Source organism: Aquarana catesbeiana, linkage group LG01, assembly GCF_042186555.1.
Source record: "Aquarana catesbeiana isolate 2022-GZ linkage group LG01, ASM4218655v1, whole genome shotgun sequence".
Classification (NCBI taxonomy): domain Eukaryota; kingdom Metazoa; phylum Chordata; class Amphibia; order Anura; family Ranidae; genus Aquarana; species Aquarana catesbeiana.
In genome coordinates this window covers 375,158,752-375,179,019 of record NC_133324.1, presented here as the reverse complement: position 1 = coordinate 375,179,019, position 20,268 = coordinate 375,158,752, and the positions used below count along the sequence as shown (strand labels likewise).

General features: G+C 41.3%; 1 protein-coding gene across 1 annotated transcript in view; it reads right to left on the bottom strand.

Annotated features, from left to right (window-relative positions):
* Window positions 1-20,268, bottom strand: part of KIF27 (kinesin family member 27) — a 156,464-nt gene that overhangs the window by 117,084 nt on the left and 19,112 nt on the right. The window contains exons 3-5 of the mRNA XM_073633656.1: window positions 9,512-9,712; window positions 3,946-4,910; window positions 590-733 (exon numbers count right to left, since the gene is read on the bottom strand). Coding sequence (XP_073489757.1) covers window positions 590-733; window positions 3,946-4,910; window positions 9,512-9,712 — 1,310 coding nt within the window. The remainder of the gene's footprint in view (window positions 1-589; window positions 734-3,945; window positions 4,911-9,511; window positions 9,713-20,268) is intronic.

Sequence of the window (20,268 nt, the reverse complement as noted above, 5' to 3'; positions counted from 1 at the left end):
TTGAAATGATTTATCTTTGTCTTTTTTTTTGCATCACAGAAAACTGAAATTTTAACAGGGGTGTGTAGGACTTTTTATATCCAATATATATATATATATATATATATATATATATTCCATCTGTGTTGGAGAGTTTTCATCACTGCCTGTCTGGGGAAAGGGTTGACTTTGACAGAGTAAGAGGAAATCTCCCTAATAGAGTCCCAGACAGCTGAAAAACTTGACAGGGGTTCTAATCCCTCCCCCACTCTATTCAAAACAAAAAGTTTATATATATATATATATATATATATATATATATATATATATATATATATATATATATATATATATATATATATATATATATATATATATATCTCGCGCATGCGCAGTGTGTGCCCACAGTGACAATGCCAGCGCCGCAGAGAGGGGGAGAGGAGCATACACCCACATCGCTGGACTGTGGGACAGGTGAGAGTCTGATTAATAAAAGTCAGCAGCTACACTTTTTGTAGCTGCTGACTATTATTTGGGTGGAACTCCGCTTTAAAGTCTGTATTAGCTATAGCTGCAACTACAGATGATTCTAAAAACACAGAAGCTATACCTGTAGATTCTTGCTGCGCTCAGTCTCCTCTAAAGATTGCTGATAATCTTGAGTGTCTTTCTGTAAGGCTTCAACTTTGTCCTGAAACTCCTTCAGCTCCTGCTCCTTTTTAGCAAATACTTCTTCATCTGCTGCGAGAGCATCCTTCAAACACCAAAGAAAAGCAGTCAACACTTTCAATCACATTAATAAAAATAAAACTGCGTCCCCATACTTTTATCTTAAAGAAAAAACTGTTTAGTGTATTTTTAGTACATACTTATCCAAGCTCAACTGTTTTAGTGTGTCAAATTATGGATACTTTGCAATGTAATGTAATGCCTTTGTAATACCATTTTGCCATAAACAGAGGATATTTATGCGTCTCCAAGTACCTAGTATGAATTTGAGATACCTGCATGGTTTGCTCTAGCCACAATGTAGCAAAAATTCAGCTGGGTACCCCATATAACTAGAAACTACCTAACTGCAGGGATGGCCTAGTATTTACCACGGACAATGCATCTTCAGAAACAGAACAAAAGACTAAGTAGTTGCTTAGAAACATCTAATTCAGATCATAATAAGGCTTTCTTAAGATTATACTTGAGTGGATAGAAACATCTGTCATTGCTCACAAAGTGCTAGAGAATTAAGTATACATAACAGTACAGTATGATATTATATCATAACACAGGCAGCTCCAGGGGAGATATGGATGCACAATAAAAAAGGCAAAAAGCCAGGTCTGGATAGAGAATTTTTTTTAATGCAAAAATGTCTAAAATTACATTTTTTAAACTTTTTATAAAGCACATTCCTTGCCATATTTGTCACATGAAAAAACACTTTACCATCATTCTTCAACATGGAAAATTAACTTACTGTAAACTGCCCTATTCATAAAAGGGCAAATGTTATATGCAATGCACACTTTTAAAGCCCAACTCTGGGAATTAGTTAAAATCTACCCCTGAAATGCCCCCCCCCCCCCAACTGCAAGGTTTAAATGCTCATTACATCTAGGGGATAGAACGAGAAGAGGTATTACTTATCCTAACCCCTGCTCCAGTGCCATCCTCCTCTTCCTGAAGCTCTGGCCTATGGGGGGCCCCTTGATGTCATCAAGTACAATGCAGAGCTATTCACCATGCACTGTAAGTGGAGAGGACAAGCATGTGTCTGCAGCTATGTGGCTTAAAGAGGAGGCTCCAACGACTCAGTTTTAAGTAGGCTGCTGGAGTGCGAAATAAAGGTAGGTATTTCTCCTTATGCCCCTTTCACACTAGCGGACCAATCGGGTCCACATGTCCGTTTTTTAGGCAGACCCGATCAGACCACCCATTCTTCTCTATGGGGCGGCGGATGTCAGCATACATGTGTCCGCTGTCACCTGCCGGCATCCGATCTGATCTGTTAAAAACAGACAGATGGGGATCTATTCCCCATCCGTCTGGCAGATCGGATGACAAACGGATGGAAACGGACAGGCGGTCCGTTTCCATCCGACCGCCCCATAGAGAACAGCGGCCTGTTCAGCGGGGAATCAGTGGAGACATCCCCTGCCCTTGCAGTGTGGAAGCCCCATAATTTGTATGTTTGCCACGTTGAGGTAGCGAATCATTGGATTTTTTTTTCAAATCAAATTGCAGTAACCGCTCATTGAGACTCATATCAGGCAAACAGTTTTTAACACATCTTTTTTTAAAAAAAAATACCACTGACCCTGCAAGAGCCAAGACTGTGCAAAAACACTTTTTTCATGTTACAACCAAAAATGTAAATGTATTTTATTGGGATTTTATGTGATAGACCAACACAAAGTGGCACATAATTGCAATGTGGAAGGAAAATAATAAATGTTTTTCAACATTTCTTACAAATAAATATGTGAAAAGCGTGGCGTGCATTTGTATTCAGCCCCCCAAGTCAATACTTTGTAGAACCACCTTTCACTGCAATTACAGCTGCAAGTCTTTTTGGGGATTTCTCTATCAGCTTTGCATATCTAGAGAGTGACATTTTTGCCCAATTCTTTTTTGCAAAACAGCTCAAGCTCTGTCAGATTGGATAGAGAGAGTCTGTGAACAGCAATTTTCAAGTCTTGCCACAGATTCTCAATTGGATTTAGGTCTGGACTTTGTCTGGGCCATTCTAACACATGAATATGCTTTGATCTAAACCATTCCATTGTAGCTCTGGCTGTATGTTTAGGGTTGTTGTCCTGCTGGAAGGTGAACCTCCGCCCCAGTCTCAAGTCTTTTGCAGACTCTAACAGGTTTTCTTCTAAGATTGCCCTGTATTTGGCCACATCCATCTTCCCATCAACTCTGACCAGTTTCCCTGTTCCTGCTGAAGAAAAGCATCTCCACAACATGATGCTGTTGCCACCACCATGTTTCACGGTGGCGATGGTGTGTTCAGGGTGATGTGCAGTTGTAGTTTTCTGCCACACATAACGTTTTGCTTTTGGGCCAAAAAGTTCAATTTTGGTCTCATCTGACCAGAGCACCTTCTTCCACATGTTTGCTGTGTCCCCCATATGACTTTTCTTAAACTGCAAACAGGACTTCTTATGGGCTTCCTTCAACAATGGCTTTCTTCTTGCCACTCTTCCATAAAGGCCAGATTTGTAAAGTGCACGACTAATAGTTGTCCTGTGGACAGACTCTCCTACCTGAGCTGTGGATCTTCTGCAGCTCCTCCAGTTACCATGAGCCTCTTGGCTGCTTCTCTGATTAATGCTCTTAATCTTAGTTGTGCCATACTCTTTCCATTTTCCGATGATGGATTGCACAGTGCTCAGTGAAATTGTCAAATCTTGGGATATTTTTTTTTTATAACCTAACCCTGCTTTAAACTTCTCCACAACATTATCCCTGACCTGTCTGGTGTGTTCCTTGGCCTTTGTGGTGCTGTTTGTTCACTAAGGTTCTCTAACAAACCTCTGAAGGATTCACAGAACAGTGGTATTTATACTGAGATTAAATTACACACAGGTGGACTCTATTTACTAATTAGGTGACAATTAGGTGACAAGGCAATTGGTTCCACTAGATTTTAGTTAGAGGGATCAGAATAAAGGGGGCTGAATACAAATGCACGCACTTTTCACATATTTATTTGTAAAAAGATTTGAAAACAATTTATCATTTTCCTTCCACTTCACAATTATGTGCCACTTTGTGTTAGTCTATCAAATAAAATCCCAATAAAATATATTTACGTTTTTGGTTGTAACATGAAAAAAATGTGGACAATTTCAAGGGGTATGAATACTTTTTCAAGGCACTTTATTTGGAAAATGCTGCCAAAAATGTCAGTGTATTTTTATATTTGTGTTTCAAATCTATAAAAAAAAAAAAAGCGCTATATACCTGGCATTTCTTTAGCTCCCTTTTAAGTTGTAGTATGGTGATATGATGTGGTTCCCCTCTGCTACTGGTGATTGCATCATCAGTTCCAGGAATAGAGGCGGTCTCACTTCTTAGCTCCTCTGCCAAAACTAGCCAGCTCTCAAGTCGATTCTTTTGGGATTTCGTAAGGCCAGATATGACCTTAAATTCATGGAATAAAGATAAGGCTTCCTCTGTACAGAGTCTGTGGTTGTAACACTCCAGTTGAAATTGTGCAAGTTGCTCTTCTAGAGCTCGAATCTTGCTCTTTTCTTGGCCCCAGTCTTGAGACAGTTGGCTTAGTCGACTTACCCTGGTGCTCTGCTGGTTCTGTAAAGCTTCCCTAAGTGCTTTAATTTCCAGTTGCATTTCATCCATTCTGTCCCAGTCTGGGTTATAATTTACTATTGGCTTGTTTTTTATATTTCTAGCTCGATTGGCATACTTAAGAGAATTTAAAGACTCATCAAAGTCTGATGTAGAAGGACTAATGCATGTAATCATGACCGTTTTGGCATTTCCACCTAAGGAGTCTTTAAGAATGCGAGTAATCTTAGCGTCTCTGTAAGGCACATGTGCACTTTTTCTCCTGGGATCAGCTAATGCACTTATTACATTACCCAGGGCAAGCAAACCGCTGTTTATCTGGATTGACTCTTTAAATCGCTCTCCTGTGTTTCCAGTTTTTGTCACTCTTTCTGAGCCTGCCAAGTCCACAAAATGAAATTTTGATGTGATCATCTGAACTGACCTTGCAGTAGTACTTTCAGCAACACTGCTGTTTTTGTCTCTTTGCTGACATATGGTAATTGTAAAGATTGCATGAGAACGACTGGAGTGTTCATTCATTTGCGTGGTACTAGTGTGCCGTGCTGCACTTCCAGATTCTAGAAGACTCATAACTTCATCGGCACTTTCTACTTGGCTTTCCTTGGCACCAATGATAACTTGAAAGTCCAAAATAAAATAATGTTAATCAGATGAGAAGACTAGATATATGCATGCATATACATGTGACAAATCAATATTAGGACTAGAGCAGGTTTTTTTAATAAACCAGGTAAAAAGAACAATATTGTACAATAAATATGCTACAGAACTATAGGTCAGTTTTAGCAGTTTAGACCAGAAAAAAGTAAAAGCAAAAGATGATGTGTACAGTAATTGTCCGTTGAGCATAAACTTTTAGTTTTACTGAATAAAAGCCATTACATGCATACTAAATTTAAGTATTACAATCAATCGGAGCTGCTGATAAGGCAGTACAACCAGCCCTCCTGTACTGGGCCCAGGCCTCATAAGTTCAAAAGGGGGGAAGAGCAGTACTGCCTTATTGCTGACACTTGTGACTCTTGTGTAGTGCTGTCAACTTCTACTTTTCCTTTTCTTCCTCTGGCTGTACTGCAGGAGGATTGGTTCTAGTATTGGGGCCCCCTTCCCCCTGCTGTCTGAGACCCCTGTGTGCCCCTCCCCCCGCAGTGTTGCCATTTTCTCCCCGCTTACGCTGGGAGCTGCTGAGGGCACACAGGTGGGTTATTTCAGGATGATGAGCAGGGGGGTTCACTATCCTGAATAAACACGCCACCCTAAATGAACACAGTAAGCGATCGGTACCGAACGCTCACTGAGGGAGTGCAGATATTTCCGCCGTGTCTCTATTCACTTGAATAGGTCTTTGCAACGGGGGTATAATATAAAGCATAGCATCACGGGCGTTGCATTTTATATTTTTGGAGGAGGGGGGCCCCTGTCAGGTAGGCATGATGGAGCATGCACATTGGCACGTTCAACGTGGCGGGCGTGCATGACCCAGCGGACATTTTAAAAGTCATAGTTGCACATGGTGGCCAGCCCATCCTCCAATCTGCCTCTGAAGCAGCTGGCCTGTATTTGGCGAAACCAGCCAGGCATGCACCCACTGAATACCTCCTCACAGTGACCCAATGTTCACCCATCCAGGAATTGGAGGCTCTCCCTGCAAAACAACTTGATATTGGAACCCTTACAAGCATCAGGAACTGATAAGTATCAATGCCTATACACCCCATGGGAAACTGACGGCAATATTTTTATTTGGCCATGTGAATTATATGGAACTGTGCTGTCTTTATCTGTTTGGAAGACATGGATTGACTATTTCTATGGTTCATGGACACAGGGAATGCCCTTTTTGGTCTGATCTATTGCTGGAGTGCGAGGGAGGCTCATAAGATGCTTGCAGTCATAGATGAAATGGACTTTGCTTATATAACCTTATCTGATGTTATCTCAAGCTTCTAATGTTTATATCCTCCTCTGGACCATTATACCATGCTCACCCATAAACAATCATTCTCAGCCTATACCTGAGACCTTCATTGCATTTCTCTATACTAGGAACTTTCCTAGTGATTTCCATGCTTCCTCTTCATATATCTACACAATTACCAAATTTGTTCTAAAAAAATTGCTATGGTAAAGAAATAAGGTTCCTTGTGATGTACATGTACCAACGTAAGGACTATTATCCATGACATGAACCACTACCCAATGATTCCTGGAGGGATACCTTTGTCGAAATACATGTATGGTGATATTTTTCTTATATTATGTGAGTGAGGTGGATGTGTGCGTTTTTAAGTGTATGTGGATTTATGTGTTTTGGGTACCTTTTTAAATGAAGTGTAACATTCTAATATTTGTTAATAAAATGATTGTTTGGTTTGATAAAGCTCAGGGAGTTGTAGCACTGATTTACTGATTATCACTCATTGAGAGTGGTTGAGTCAACAAATTGGTTTTTATTACTCAGTTTTGTTTGATTGCTTCTATACCATTGGCGCCCACCCTCAGAGTGATGTTCAATTAATATATGTTGGAGATTATGTCACAGGTTATTTATACATTTTCTCATAGCCTTATGGATTCGTATCTAGGAGGGTCTCAGTTTAGAGCAGGGGTAGGCAACCTCGGCCCTCCAGCTGTGGTGAAACTACAAGTCCCATGAGCCATTGCAAGACCCTGACAATCACAGGCATTACTCCAAGAGGCAGAGGCATGATGGGATTTGTAGTTTAACCACAGCTAGAGTGCCGAGGTTGCCTACCCCTGGTCTACAGTATTTAGGCTGTACAGGGCCCTGCGATTTCTAATAGCAGCCCTGATTACAATAAAATGCTGAGGAGTTGGCCAACTACCTCAACCCCCAGAAACATCCAGCTGCAGGACTCGCATCTATTTTATCCGCTGTATATAGACTTTAGATCCTCACTGAATGTCATTCTACCTTATTTTCTACAATTTCTTACATTGTCAAATTGTGAGTTAGCTCAATATTTGTCATTTCTGCGGCACAAGCTTGATAGTGCTGCACTGCTCCTTTTTCATGGTTTACTCTTGTACAGAAAAACTTTGTTTTGCTTGAACCTGGGTTTTATTTTAAACTTCATTCATTATTTGCTTAGCAATAATCTGGCTTAACCCTAAGGCCGGCCATAGACTGCTCGAATCCCGGTCGGTTCATGGGGAACCGGCTGAGATTCGAATGGTGTGTGGCAGGCTGACTGTACCAAGTTGATCGATCAACTTGGGTACAACCGCCTGCCAGATTTACTTGCAATTATTGCTAGCGGCTGCTATAGTCACTAGCAATAATCCTTGTAAATAATTACTCGCCGGGAGCAGACAATTGCAGGAGGGATTCCTGTCAGCGCTGTCAGTATTGATCAGGGAATCATGCAATTTTCTTTCCTGCAACCATTTGGATGATGAACTGCCTGAGTCACATGAAGATGATGGTGAGAGAAGCCAAGTACTCACAGGGGTCCCTCCAGAATACAAAAGGAATCAATCAGCAGTGGCTGAGAGATAGATGCTCATAACCTATCACAGCTCAAACTATATCCAGACAATGGAAGGATATTTCCTTCTGATCAACTGCAGTCAGACAGAGACACAGGAGAACAATGTGGTGAAAGGCAAAAACTACCTTAGGCAAAAAGGGAAGTCCTGGGCCTCCACACCACCTTGTATCTATGCATGCCAAGAAGGTGTTACTGGCAAGGCAAGATCACCAGATTTATATCCCACACAGTCATAGAGGAACGAACAGTGGAAGCCCCATGGGAGACTCTCTGTAGGAAGATTAAACTCAAGCAGTGAAATACCAGTGGTCTCAAAAACAGGATATACTGGACAGAAACCTGGCCCTTGAAAGTGCTGAGAACCAAACATTGGTCTACACTCAGCTGCATGAAGGAGAAGCTTTGTCCCACAGAGAAACTTCTAAAATGGAAGCCCTGAGACCCACACCAAGTGAAGCATGCTTTTCATATCCAACATAAACCTTATGAGAAGTAGCTTTTTTAACTGTTAGCGACATAGGAAACAAATTCAAACGTGGCCCTGACACAAAAACAAAGGCTTTAAAGTGGTTGTACACCCTCTACAACCACTTTTACCTACAGGTAAGCCTATATTAGGGTTTACCTGTAGGTGCTGGAAATATCTCCTAAACCTCCACGGTTTAGGAGATATTTACAATAAAGCCGTGGGCCAATGTCTACGGCGCATGCGCACTTTGGAAAGGGCAGATCGAGCCGTTTCTAAAGGGGGGTCAAGCTGCGACTGGCGGCTCCCGTGCAGGACGTCACGTGGCTCCGGCCAGTCACAGAGCCGGAGTTCGCGGCCCCGGAAGGAAGAGGGGTGAAGATGGACGCTCGCTGCTAGTGGGGACAGCGGTGACATCGCAGGCTTCGTTTTCAGGTAAGTGACACATAATGGGCTACTATGCGGTGCATAGAAGCCCACCTTTGCAGGGAAATAAAGAAGTGAAACCCATCAGGGTTTACTTCCTCTTTAACAACCATGTAGGATTGCAAAATGATTCTAAAGACAGAAGATCCTGAAGAACTGACAGAGCCCAGCGAGCATCTACCAGAAGTCTTACCAGGACAGTATACCACACCCACCTGGGCCAGTCCTTGGTAAAGAGGATCATCAGAATTCCCTCTATCCTAATCCTGAAAAAATAGGTTGGAAGTATTTAAAAAAAATTAAAAGTATTGATCAGAGTGTACTGATCGCAAGGAGTCACCACTGCATTACCTGCTTCTGATAAAGGATACCTGTACCTGGATACAAATCTGTCCAGTTTGTTGCTAAACCTGGAGGCCAGGGGGTCCATATTCGGCATCCTCCACATGCAACATAGGATGTGAGCACTGAGCGGTGTGTTCTGGCGGGGGGGAGTCCCCCAGTCAGAACACAATAGCTTAGCGGGGAGATTGCGGTACTAACATCGGATAGTTAGTACAGTGAGCTCATCAGTTTGTTTTGTTAAATCTGCTGGTTTGAACGAGAAAAAACTATTTCAAGTGCGCGCCAGGCTTAAAATAAGAGCGTTTTTCATTTGCTACATGTGGTGTACCAAAATATTTTATCTGGCACTATACCTTTTCAAAGGAAGCACAATAGTTAGAATTTGTAATATGCAAGTTAATAAGGCCACTGGTAAAACAACAAATATATATTAAACATGAATCCGACTTTGGTTTATTAAAATAAGTACCTGTGTTTCCCTTCTCATCTTCCCTAATGTGAATATCTTTTACATTTGTTTCAAGTTCCAGAAGATCCCGCAGATCTTCCTTGTAAACTTCTATATAAGACACTGTAACGTTAAAGTCGGTGTTGTGGTTTTCAGAGATCATCTGGAAGAGCTCCTGGATGGCACGTGGAATTATACCTTTTTCTTCGTCAGCAACAGAAGCTTGAAAACAAAACACAGTTACAGTCATTTCAGGAAACTTCACATAACTTATCTGCAGAGACAGCCATTATGTCACATTTGTGAATTTCCATGAAAAATAAATAACTAATAACTATAAAAAATAATAACTGCAAAATACTTTTCTATATCTAAAAAGCTCCAAAAATTAAAAAGGACTAGTTAAAGATATACAAGCTATTTTATTACAGTGGTGCAGATGGCAGTTACTCTAATTAGCCTTAAAAATAAATAAATAAATAAATAAATAAATAAATAAAAAAGAGCAGCTATTGCTGTAGTACTTACCTTTGATCCAGAACTGCCCCACTGTGCTTCTTTTCCACCACTACAGTGAGAGGTTGGGGGGATGAGCACCAGAGCTGGGCCTGAAAGTGCAGCAACTCATAGCAAACACTCACATACTCTAAAGTTCCTTTGAATTCAATAAAGGGAAAATCTGATTGGGTGCGATAGGTCAGGGCACTCTACACATTATTACGGAAGGAAACCTTTTACAGAACAAAACAAAAGGTGCGTAGGGAATAATTTTGTCTAAAGCTGAAAGGCAACACTTATAGAAGTACAGTAAAATCTTGGATTGTGAGCATTTTTCCTTTGGGAAACATGTTTGTAATCCAAAGCACTCGTATATCAAAGCGAATTTCTCCATAAGAAATCATGGAAACTCAGATGATTCGTTCCACAACCATTTATTCATAAATCCTTCAGTTTAGATTCCATATATAAAGATTATAGCAATGTGATAGGTTGTGTAACCATAAATGGAAGCCTCCACAAGGGGATTAGAAGCAAAATCCAACAGGAGTTACAGTGTATAAAAGAGAAGAGAGGCGCCTCTAAGTGTAGCAATATGGTTACATTTAATGAAGGTACAACATTTAGCAACTCACATGGTAGATGAATAAACACTTCAGCCCCAGAAGGTTTATCCCATCATGACCAGGCTATTTTTTGCGATATGGCACTGTGTTATTTTAACTGACAATTGCGCGGTTGTGCAACTGTACCCACAAAAAGTTGATGTCCTTTTTTTCCCACAAACAGAGCTTTCTTTTAGTGGTATTTGATCACCTCTGTTTTTTTTTGTGCTATAAACAAACAAATAAAGACTGACAATTTTGAAATAAAAAACACAATATTTTTTACTTTATGCTATAAAACAGGGGTAGTGAATTAAAATTCAAGGAAGTCCGGTAACTAAAAAAAAAAAAAAAAAAAAAATTTCAGCCGAGGTCCGAATCACAAGTCTGTGCCATGAAAGATTGTACGTGTCTACTTTCTTTTTTTGGTATAAGCCGCGCTCTCTGGTGCTTTTCTTACGGATTCCTTCACACACTCTGGAAATACTCTGTAAATGTCCCAAATGGTGTTCCCCCTTACATCAGGTGCCCCTACCAGAGTAATTCATTATATTGGGTGCCCCCATCAAACTACCCCCATAAATCAGTCGCCACCGTCAATAGTATCCTCTTATTACAGGTGTCCCCATCAGAGTGCCCCCTTACATCAGATATTCCTGTCAGAGTGCCCTCTTACATCAGGTTTCTTCATCAGAAGGCCCCCTTACATCATTTGTCCTATCAGAGTGCCCCCTTACATTAGGTGCCATCATCAGAGTGCCCCTTTACATCAGCTGTGCCCATCAGAGTGCTCCTTTACATTAGGTGTCCCCATCACAGTGCCAACTTATATCAGGTGGTCCCATCAGAGTGCCCCCTTAACATAATAATGTGTCCATCAGTGTGCCACCTTAACATAAAATGTGCCCATCGGCATGCCCTTTATTTTATGTTAAAAGGCACTCTGATGGGTACATTTACGTTAAGGGGCATGCTAATAGGCACATTTTGTTGTGCCCATCAATGTGCCCCTTAACATTAAATATGCCCATCAGCATGCTCCTTATTTTATGTTAAGGATCACTCTGATGGGCACATTTTATGTTAAGGGGCACGAAGATGATCAGCGTGCCCCTTAAGATAAAATGTGCCCATCAGTGTGCCCACTAACATAAAATATGTACATCAGTATGCCCCTTAACATAAAATATGTCCATCAGAGTGAATCTGAACATAAACGGTGCCCATCAGAATTCCCCTTATTTTATGTTAAGGGGGACTCTGATGGACACATTTTGTTGTGCCCATCAGAGTGAAACTTACATTAAATGTGCCAATCAGTGTGCCCCTGTAAACACCCCACATACCTTGAGGCAGGCAGATATCGGGAGCCAACAGAGGTAACAAGCTGCAGGGGGCGAGAGCTACGCCGGGAGTCTTGCTGAAGGGGGCGGGGTGCGCATACACATCATACCTGACAGCTGGCCGAGTGAGAGCCAGGAGCCGCGAGATAACAAACAGCAGGGGGTGTGCACGCAACGTCATGTCTTATGTCATGGCCCAGTCGGGAGCCGCGAGATAGTAAACAGCAGGGGGCAGGGCGCACACACAACATCATTGGTTGCAGGGACACCCGAGGTCCCAGCAACCAATGACTGCTGAGTACAGGAGTGGGATGTGGCGCTGTACACTGGAAGCCTTATGGTCCGGACAGGAGTGTCGCTCGGTCCGTGTTCGGACCACGGGCTGCCATTTAGTGACAGCTGCTATAAAACATACCCAATATTTTTTTTTTTTTAAATCTAATTTATTCACCAATTTAGGCCAATGTGTATTCTGCTATATGTTTTTGGTAAACAAATTCCAATAAGTGTATATTGATTGGTATGCACAAAAGTTATGGCGTCTACAAACTATGGGATATATTTATAGAATTTTTATTTCTTTTCTTTTACTAGTTATGGCAGCGATCAGCGATTTTTAGCAGGACTGCAACATTGCGGTAGACAAAACTGACACCTAACTGACAGTTTTTGGGAACCAGCGACACAATTCAATGACCAGTGCTAAAAAAGTGCACTGTCACTGTACTAATGACACTGGCAGGGAATGGGTTGGGGGGCGATCAAAGGGTTAAGTGTGTCCCTAGGGGGTGCTTTCTAACTGTGAGGGGTGCTTGGGGGGGGGGGGAACAGAGATCGACAGACAGCGTTCTGCCTCTCCTTAAAGCAATCGGTGGTTTCCGGCGGACATCGCGGTGCGTGCCCCAGACGGGCAACCCTGCCACAGTATATCTGCGCTGGGCGGTCCTTAAGAGGTTAAAAGAGGCACATCTAAGTATGCAGGCATCCAGGGTAAAGCTGTCCACATAGACCATCCACCGCACCACCGGCTCTCATCGCTGTCAGTCTGCAATCGTGACCGAGAAGACTACCCTGCAGTAGAGCGATCTGAAAACGAGGCTTAAAACGCTCATGGAGCACAGAGTGGAAGGGATGATGTCGATGGCGGTACGGAGGATGGTCTATGTGGACAGCTTTACCCCAAATGCCTGCATACTTAGATGTGCCTGTTTTAATTATCTACCATATGAGTTGCTAAATGTTGTACCTTCATTAAATGTAACCATATTGCTACACTTAAAGGCGCCTCTTTTCTCTTTTATACTCAGTTGTGGCCTGACGCTACTTGTATATCAATACATTGCTTGTATATCAAAGTCAAAATTTATACAAAAAACTTTTGCTCGTCTTGCAAAGCACTCTCAGACCAAGTTACTCTCAATCCAAGGTTTTACTGTACTTATAAAGTAAAAAATAGCTCTTCTACTAACCATACTAATGACAATTTTTGGCCATTTATGGTCAATTTGACTGAAAGGTGGTTATAACTGCCTGTGTAAAACCCTTCCCTGCTGCTGATATATGCCATACGTTGTGGTAGTAAAATACAGTAGGTAATAGGAAGACCACCAACTCCAAATACTGTAGAAGGACAGTCACAGGGGTACTGGAGGAAACAAACACTGCTGGATTAAAGTCCATCTCTAAGTTAAAGTGTTAGTAAACCCAGGACACTGCATTCACTATACTGTATCTGGTCTCCCACAGTACACAGAACATGGAAATGCAATTATTTTAGTAAATATAAAAACTGCTAAATACCTTTTCTCATCAGCAATATAGAGCTGTCTTGAGACTCCTATCAGGGAGTTTTCATTCTTCTCTGACTGTCCTATGAGGCTGTATGGCCCCTGACCCTCCGTCTGGACAGTGCTGATTGGCCCTGTGCTGATCACATGCACTCTTCCAAAAGGAAAAAAAAACAAAACAAAAAAAAACACACCATCTAGCAATACACACCAAAGTGAGCATGTGGCGAGTGCCCCCAAGGCTCTGTACTATCAGGGGATGGATTGGGGACCGTGGAAGAGGGGGAGGGGGAAATCAGAGAAGACGGGATCAAACAGCCTTTTTACAGCCTTTTTACACAATGGGAGGAGGAGGATTAACCCCTTAGGATCCACAGGGAGTATAACAAGCATGCTTTACTGCATATACAGACTGATTTAACTGTTGTGGGTTTAGTAACTTCACCAGGTAAGACAAAAAAAAAAAAACACACTTGCAGACTGGATTAGAAGGGGGTAGGGTAGAGGGTTTATATTTTGCACAGAATAGGGCTTTAATGCTACCGACAGACTACATCATAGAAGTAATTTTCATTTTACCCCAGGTTCCAATTTACCAATCCCCGCCTGCCCACCTGCAATGTTTTGCAGACAAGCAGCCAAAGTGACGTACCCGTACATCGATGCCTACCTCCCGGTTTTTGGGTGCCTACATTCCAAGGATTTATGGCTGGGACCTGCTGATCAGCTGTGTACATTCAGAGAGCTCTGTGTGTTCATATGTATGGGGTTGTCAATAAGAATTAAAGCAATTTCAATAGCAGGCAAGGGTCAGTCAAGTTACTAAATAGAGCAGTACCTCTGTGACAGATGGTCCAAAGGAAAAAATGGTATCTGCCCACTAAATGAGGGTGCCTGACACACAGGCATGCCTTCTGTTTTCATGAAAAAGTAATCCAAGAATGATAGGCAAACAAAAGACACACATATGAGAATACAGGGGTCTCTATGACACCACCACACTTCAGCCAGCAGATGCTTGTCTACACCTATTGAGAAATAAAGCCACAAGGAAACACAAACCCATACAAATTTAAAGGATTTTTTTTTTTTTTTTAACAGGAAGAAAAAAAAAAAAGGAATATATATATATATATATATATATATATATATACACACGATAGATAGATATTTATATATATATATATATATATATATATATATATATATATATATATATATATATATATATATATATATATATATATATATATATATATATATATATATATACTAAACACATATATAAAGCAAACTGAAATCATGGACTTTGGTTCTCCTTTGTTCTTGAATATCATTATTAAAACAGTCTAATTTTAGGACAATTGGAGATAGGATTAAACGATCATTTTAGATAAGTAAAGCAACATGACGGCTTTGGGGTTTGCACAGCTGCAGAATAGCACTGAGTTCCTTGTTTCACTCCCCAGCAAGAGGTCTATTTGCTGGTTTCCTCTGAGCACTTCTGTTCCCCAAAAACATATTTGTAGATTAACTGGCTTCTGATCAAAGTGGACCTAGTGTGTGTGTGTGTTGTGTGTTCTTGTGTAACAGGAAGGGTGGACAATAGGATATATGGTGCTTATACTGCATATTATGTTGGCATAGAAATATGGAAAATCTTATCCCATATAAAACAAAGAGAAGAAAATAAAAGTCAACAAAACATGTCATTTATTTCTATATAAAACATTGCAATCACGTGCCAGTTAATGCCATTAAAACTACAGAATAAATAAAAAGAATTTTCAAAAAATAAATAAAAAATACAGAATAAACCAAAAGCATTCACACTATATGGAGTCCCAGGAGCAAATTTTGTGGCACCCAGTAAAGGCAAAATCAAAAATGACATATGTGATGAAGCCTGTCACTGTCATTTATAGCAGTCATCCTTGTAACTTACTATATGGGACAATTTACGAACCCTACTCTACTGACTGACTATCTCATTTCCCGAGGCCCTAAAATGCCAGGAAAATACAAAGACTCCCCAAATGAGCCAATTTTTAGAAAATAGACAGTCTACGGGGCATGGTAAGTTTTTTGAAGTTGTAATTTTTTGCCATATTTTGTTGGAAAATAAAGAATACAAAAAAAAAAAATGTAAATTTTAACTTTAATTTTAAGTTATTTCTCACACACAGCATAGGCATACTTAAATTTACACCCCAAAACTAGTGGTGCACCGAAATTTCGGCCGTCTAAACATATCGGCTGAAAACTGTGTTTTTGGCATGCAGCCAAAAGAAAAGGTGCCGATAATGGCACCAAAAAGGGGAGGGGTCCGCCCCGGGTGCCACACATTGCGGGGGTGTCATCCATCCTCCCCTCCCTCCTCCTCTCGCAGAGTGGCGATCTCCCTATGTCACGGAGTGGAATTGTCCAGACGTCCACAGTAACAATGGCCCGCCTCTTGTGATAGACAGCACACTGATCCAATGCCGGGACATTGAATCAGTGTGACGTATCACAGGAGGCGGGCCATTGTTACTGCGGCCAGGAAATTCAAATCCAACTCTGTGACAGAGTTAGGGATCACCGCTCTGATGCGGGCACTGGCAAGGCTGTATATGACAGGCACTGGTAAGGCTGCATTGATCTCTTGTGTGCACCAAATGGAAATTTTGCTAATACTATTAGCAGTGTGTTTGAATTTAAGTAAGAGATTGCAGACATGATACAAGAGATGGTTAGAGACTGAGGACATGATACAAGAGATGGTTAGAGACTGAGGACATGATACAAGAGATGGTTAGAGACTGAGGACATGATGCAAGAGATGGTTAGAGACTGAGGACATGATGCAAGAGATGGTTAGAGACTGAGGACATGATGCAAGAGATGGTTAGAGACTGAGGACATGATGCAAGAGATGGTTAGAGACTGAGGACATGATACAAGAGATGGTTAGAGACTGAGGACATGATACAAGAGATGGTTAGAGACTGAGGACATGACACAAGAGATGGTCAGAGACTGAGGACATGACACAAGAGATGGTCAGAGACTGAGGACATGACACAAGAGATGGTCAGAGACTGAGGACATGACACAAGAGATGGTCAGAGACTGAGGACATGACACAAGAGATTTTCTTGAGCTTTTCTTGCACTAAAAAGGTACCAATAATGGCAAACAAATTCATATTACCCCTTCCCGCCGACCGAACGCATATATGCGTACTCGGCTTTCCGGGGTTATACCGGGATGATGCCCGCAGCTGCAGGCATCATCCCGGTACCGTTGTTTTCAGCGGGCGATCGGCTACCCGAGTATAACAACCGATGCGGCTAAAAGCCGCTCGGTTGTTATACCGGAGGAGCGAGAGGGGACATCCCCCCCCTCCCGCCGCCTCCCGTCGCTGTTACCGGGCCTCCCGTGCGATCGGGAGGCCCGGTGTCCGTTCCGCTGCCTTCGGCGGCTGGGGGCGGACTGGAACGAAGCTGCGAGCGGCTTCGTTCCAGCCTTCTTGCTGTAAACGCGGAAGCGACGTCATGACGTCACTTCCCGTTTACTCGGCTGCCAATGGCGCCGAATTTAAAAAGTACACAGTATTCAGAATCGCCATTTTCGGCGATCTGAATACTTTGAAGTGTAAAGGAGGGATGGGGGGTCTTTTAGACCCCCCATCCCTCCATAAAGAGTACCTGTCACCACATATTACTGTCACAAGGGATGTTTACATTGCTTGTGACAGCAATAAAAGTAAAAAAAAAAAATTTTAAACACAATTTATAAAGTACAAAAATAAATAAAATAAATAAAAAAAAAAAAATGTTTTTAAAGTGTCCCTGTCCCCGCGAGCTCGCGCAGCGAAGAAAACGCATACGGAAGTCGCGCCCGCATATGTAAACGGTGTTCAAACCACACATGTGAGGTATCGCTGCGATCGTCAGAGCGAGAGCAATAATTCTAGCCCTAGACCTCCTCTGTAGCTCAAACCTGGTAACCGTAAAAAATTTTTAAAGCGTCGCCTATGGAAATTCAAAGGTACCGTAGTTCGTCGCCATTCCACGAGTGCGTGCAAATATAAAGGGTGACATGTTTGGTATCTATTTACTCGGCGTAACATCATCTTTCACATTATACAAAAAAATTGGGGTAACGTTACTGTTTGGATTTTTTAAAATTCATGAAAGGGTCACTTTTCCAAAAATTTGCGTTTAAAACACCGCTGCACAAATACCGTGTGATAAAAAATATTGCAACAATCGTCATTTTATTCTCTAGATTCTCTGCTAAAAAAATATATATAATGTTTGGGGGTTCTAAGTCATTTTCTAGCAAAAAATATGGATTTTAACTTGTAAACACCAAATTTCAAAAATAGGCTTAGTCATGAAAAGGTTAAATTGATGATATTAATAAAAAATTTGAATACAATTATATATAAAAATATTAATATTTTTAAAAAAAACTGTCATTTTGGTTTTCAGCGCATAAGTGCATCCTCATTTTCAGTTTCGGTACCAAAATTCCCATTTGGTGCACCTCTACCCAAAACAAATTCTTCTACTCCTCCCCAGTATGAGGATACCCCATGTGTGAGACTTGTTCACTGCCACGATCCATAGAAGGGCCCAAATATCCAAGGAGCACCTACAGGCTTTCAAGGGGTATGAAAATAGATCCGGTCTCCCAGGACAGGAGAAACACCCACAAAATGATTCCATTTTGCAAAGTAAACCCTCCAACGTATTTAATTAGAGGCATGGTGAGTTTTTTGAAGGTCACATTTTTGCCATAATGGAAAATGAAAAAAAGAAAATGATAAATTGATAAATAAGAAATTGATGATGTCAATTAATAGGATATTTCTCACACACAGCATGGGCACATTTAGAATACAACCCAAAGCACATTCTGCTACTCCTGAGTATGGGGATACCATACATGTGAGAATTTTTCTGACTGATTATGTACCGGACATTGTATCTTGTGCATCACAAAAATCAATTCTATCAAAAAACTACTCCACTCTAGTACACTTCTCTAGCAGGTCAATAAACAGGCCAGAGTCAGTACAGACGGCAGGCAGACGCAACACTGCACAGTGTGGCAGCAATCACGGACAACATTTATGGCCGCACTGGCTCTTGTGACACTGTACTGATGTAGCAGCTATCAGGGACACTGTTGATGTCTGCATTGGCTCCAGTGATACTGGCACAGATGTGGCTAGTGATCAGGAATATTGTTGCTGGCTGCAATAATCACTGGTATGGGAGCAATCAGGAACATTGTTGATGGCATACACTGGTCTGGTGAACCTGAGACTAGTGTGGTGGTGATCAGGAACACTGTTGCTGGTTTTACTGGCTGTGGTGACACTGCATTGGCGTGGCAGTGATCAGGAACACTGTTGCTGGTTTTCACTGGTCTGGTGACACTGGGACTGGTGCGGTGGCGATTGGGGACACTGTGACTGGCTGCACTACTATGGTGACAAAAAAAAACTACTACAGTCACCAGAGCAGCGCAGTGTCACTATGATGACATTGTACTGCTGTGGCTATTGATCGAAGACACTGGTTGCTGCACTGGAATACAGTGTCATCAGTGCAGTCAATCAGTGTTAGTAAATATGAAAGGTATGGCGCCAACTTAAAAAGCAAAAATAGGATTTTTCTAACAGCTTACCTGTAAAATCCTTTTTTTGGAGTACATCAAGGGACACAGGGCCATAGTAGTTACTATGTGGGTTATATAGGCCACACTGGCGCACCCTAAGACAGGAAGTTCACCCCTCCCATTACTGGGAGTACCTCAGTTTTGTAGCAAAGCAATATACGTGTATCCAAAGAGGGGAGGGACCTCTGTGTCCCGTGATGTACTCCAAGAAAAGGATTTTACAGGTAAGCCGTTATAAAAATCCTATTTTCTTTATCGTACATCATGGGACACAGAGCCAAAGTAGTTACTATGGTGTCCTTTTACGAAACTGCGGTAAAATACCGCAATTCAGTTCTCAGGCATTCTCAGAGGAGATCGCTCTCCTCTGAGTGCCTATTTATGAAAGTGTGTAGATCGCTTCTCATGTTGAGTTGAGAAGCGATCTACAAACGCCGGGAACTCCTGAGAACGGCTCCTCTCACTATAATCTCGCGTGATGTAGCGGGATTACAGTATGAGGAAGCGTAAAATACAAAAAAGTGTAACACGAATCAGCAGACATTATTCCCCAACATATTAATAAAATAATAAAGTTAAATTCCTCCTACACAATATACATTAACCTAATTATTAAAAAAAAACATTATTTTTATCAATATTTAAAGATCATACATGTACCTATTTAAATGTGAATGGTGTAGTAAAGTAGTAAATGAATGTAATCCACATATGTAATGCAGCTATACACCATTCATATAAATGCAAAATACATTTATAATCATTAAAAAATTTTTTTTAATAAAGTATACAAGTATAAATATTTATTAATAAATTAAAATAAATATATTTTATAATTGATAAACATAAAAATTGATAAACTGGTGCGATGT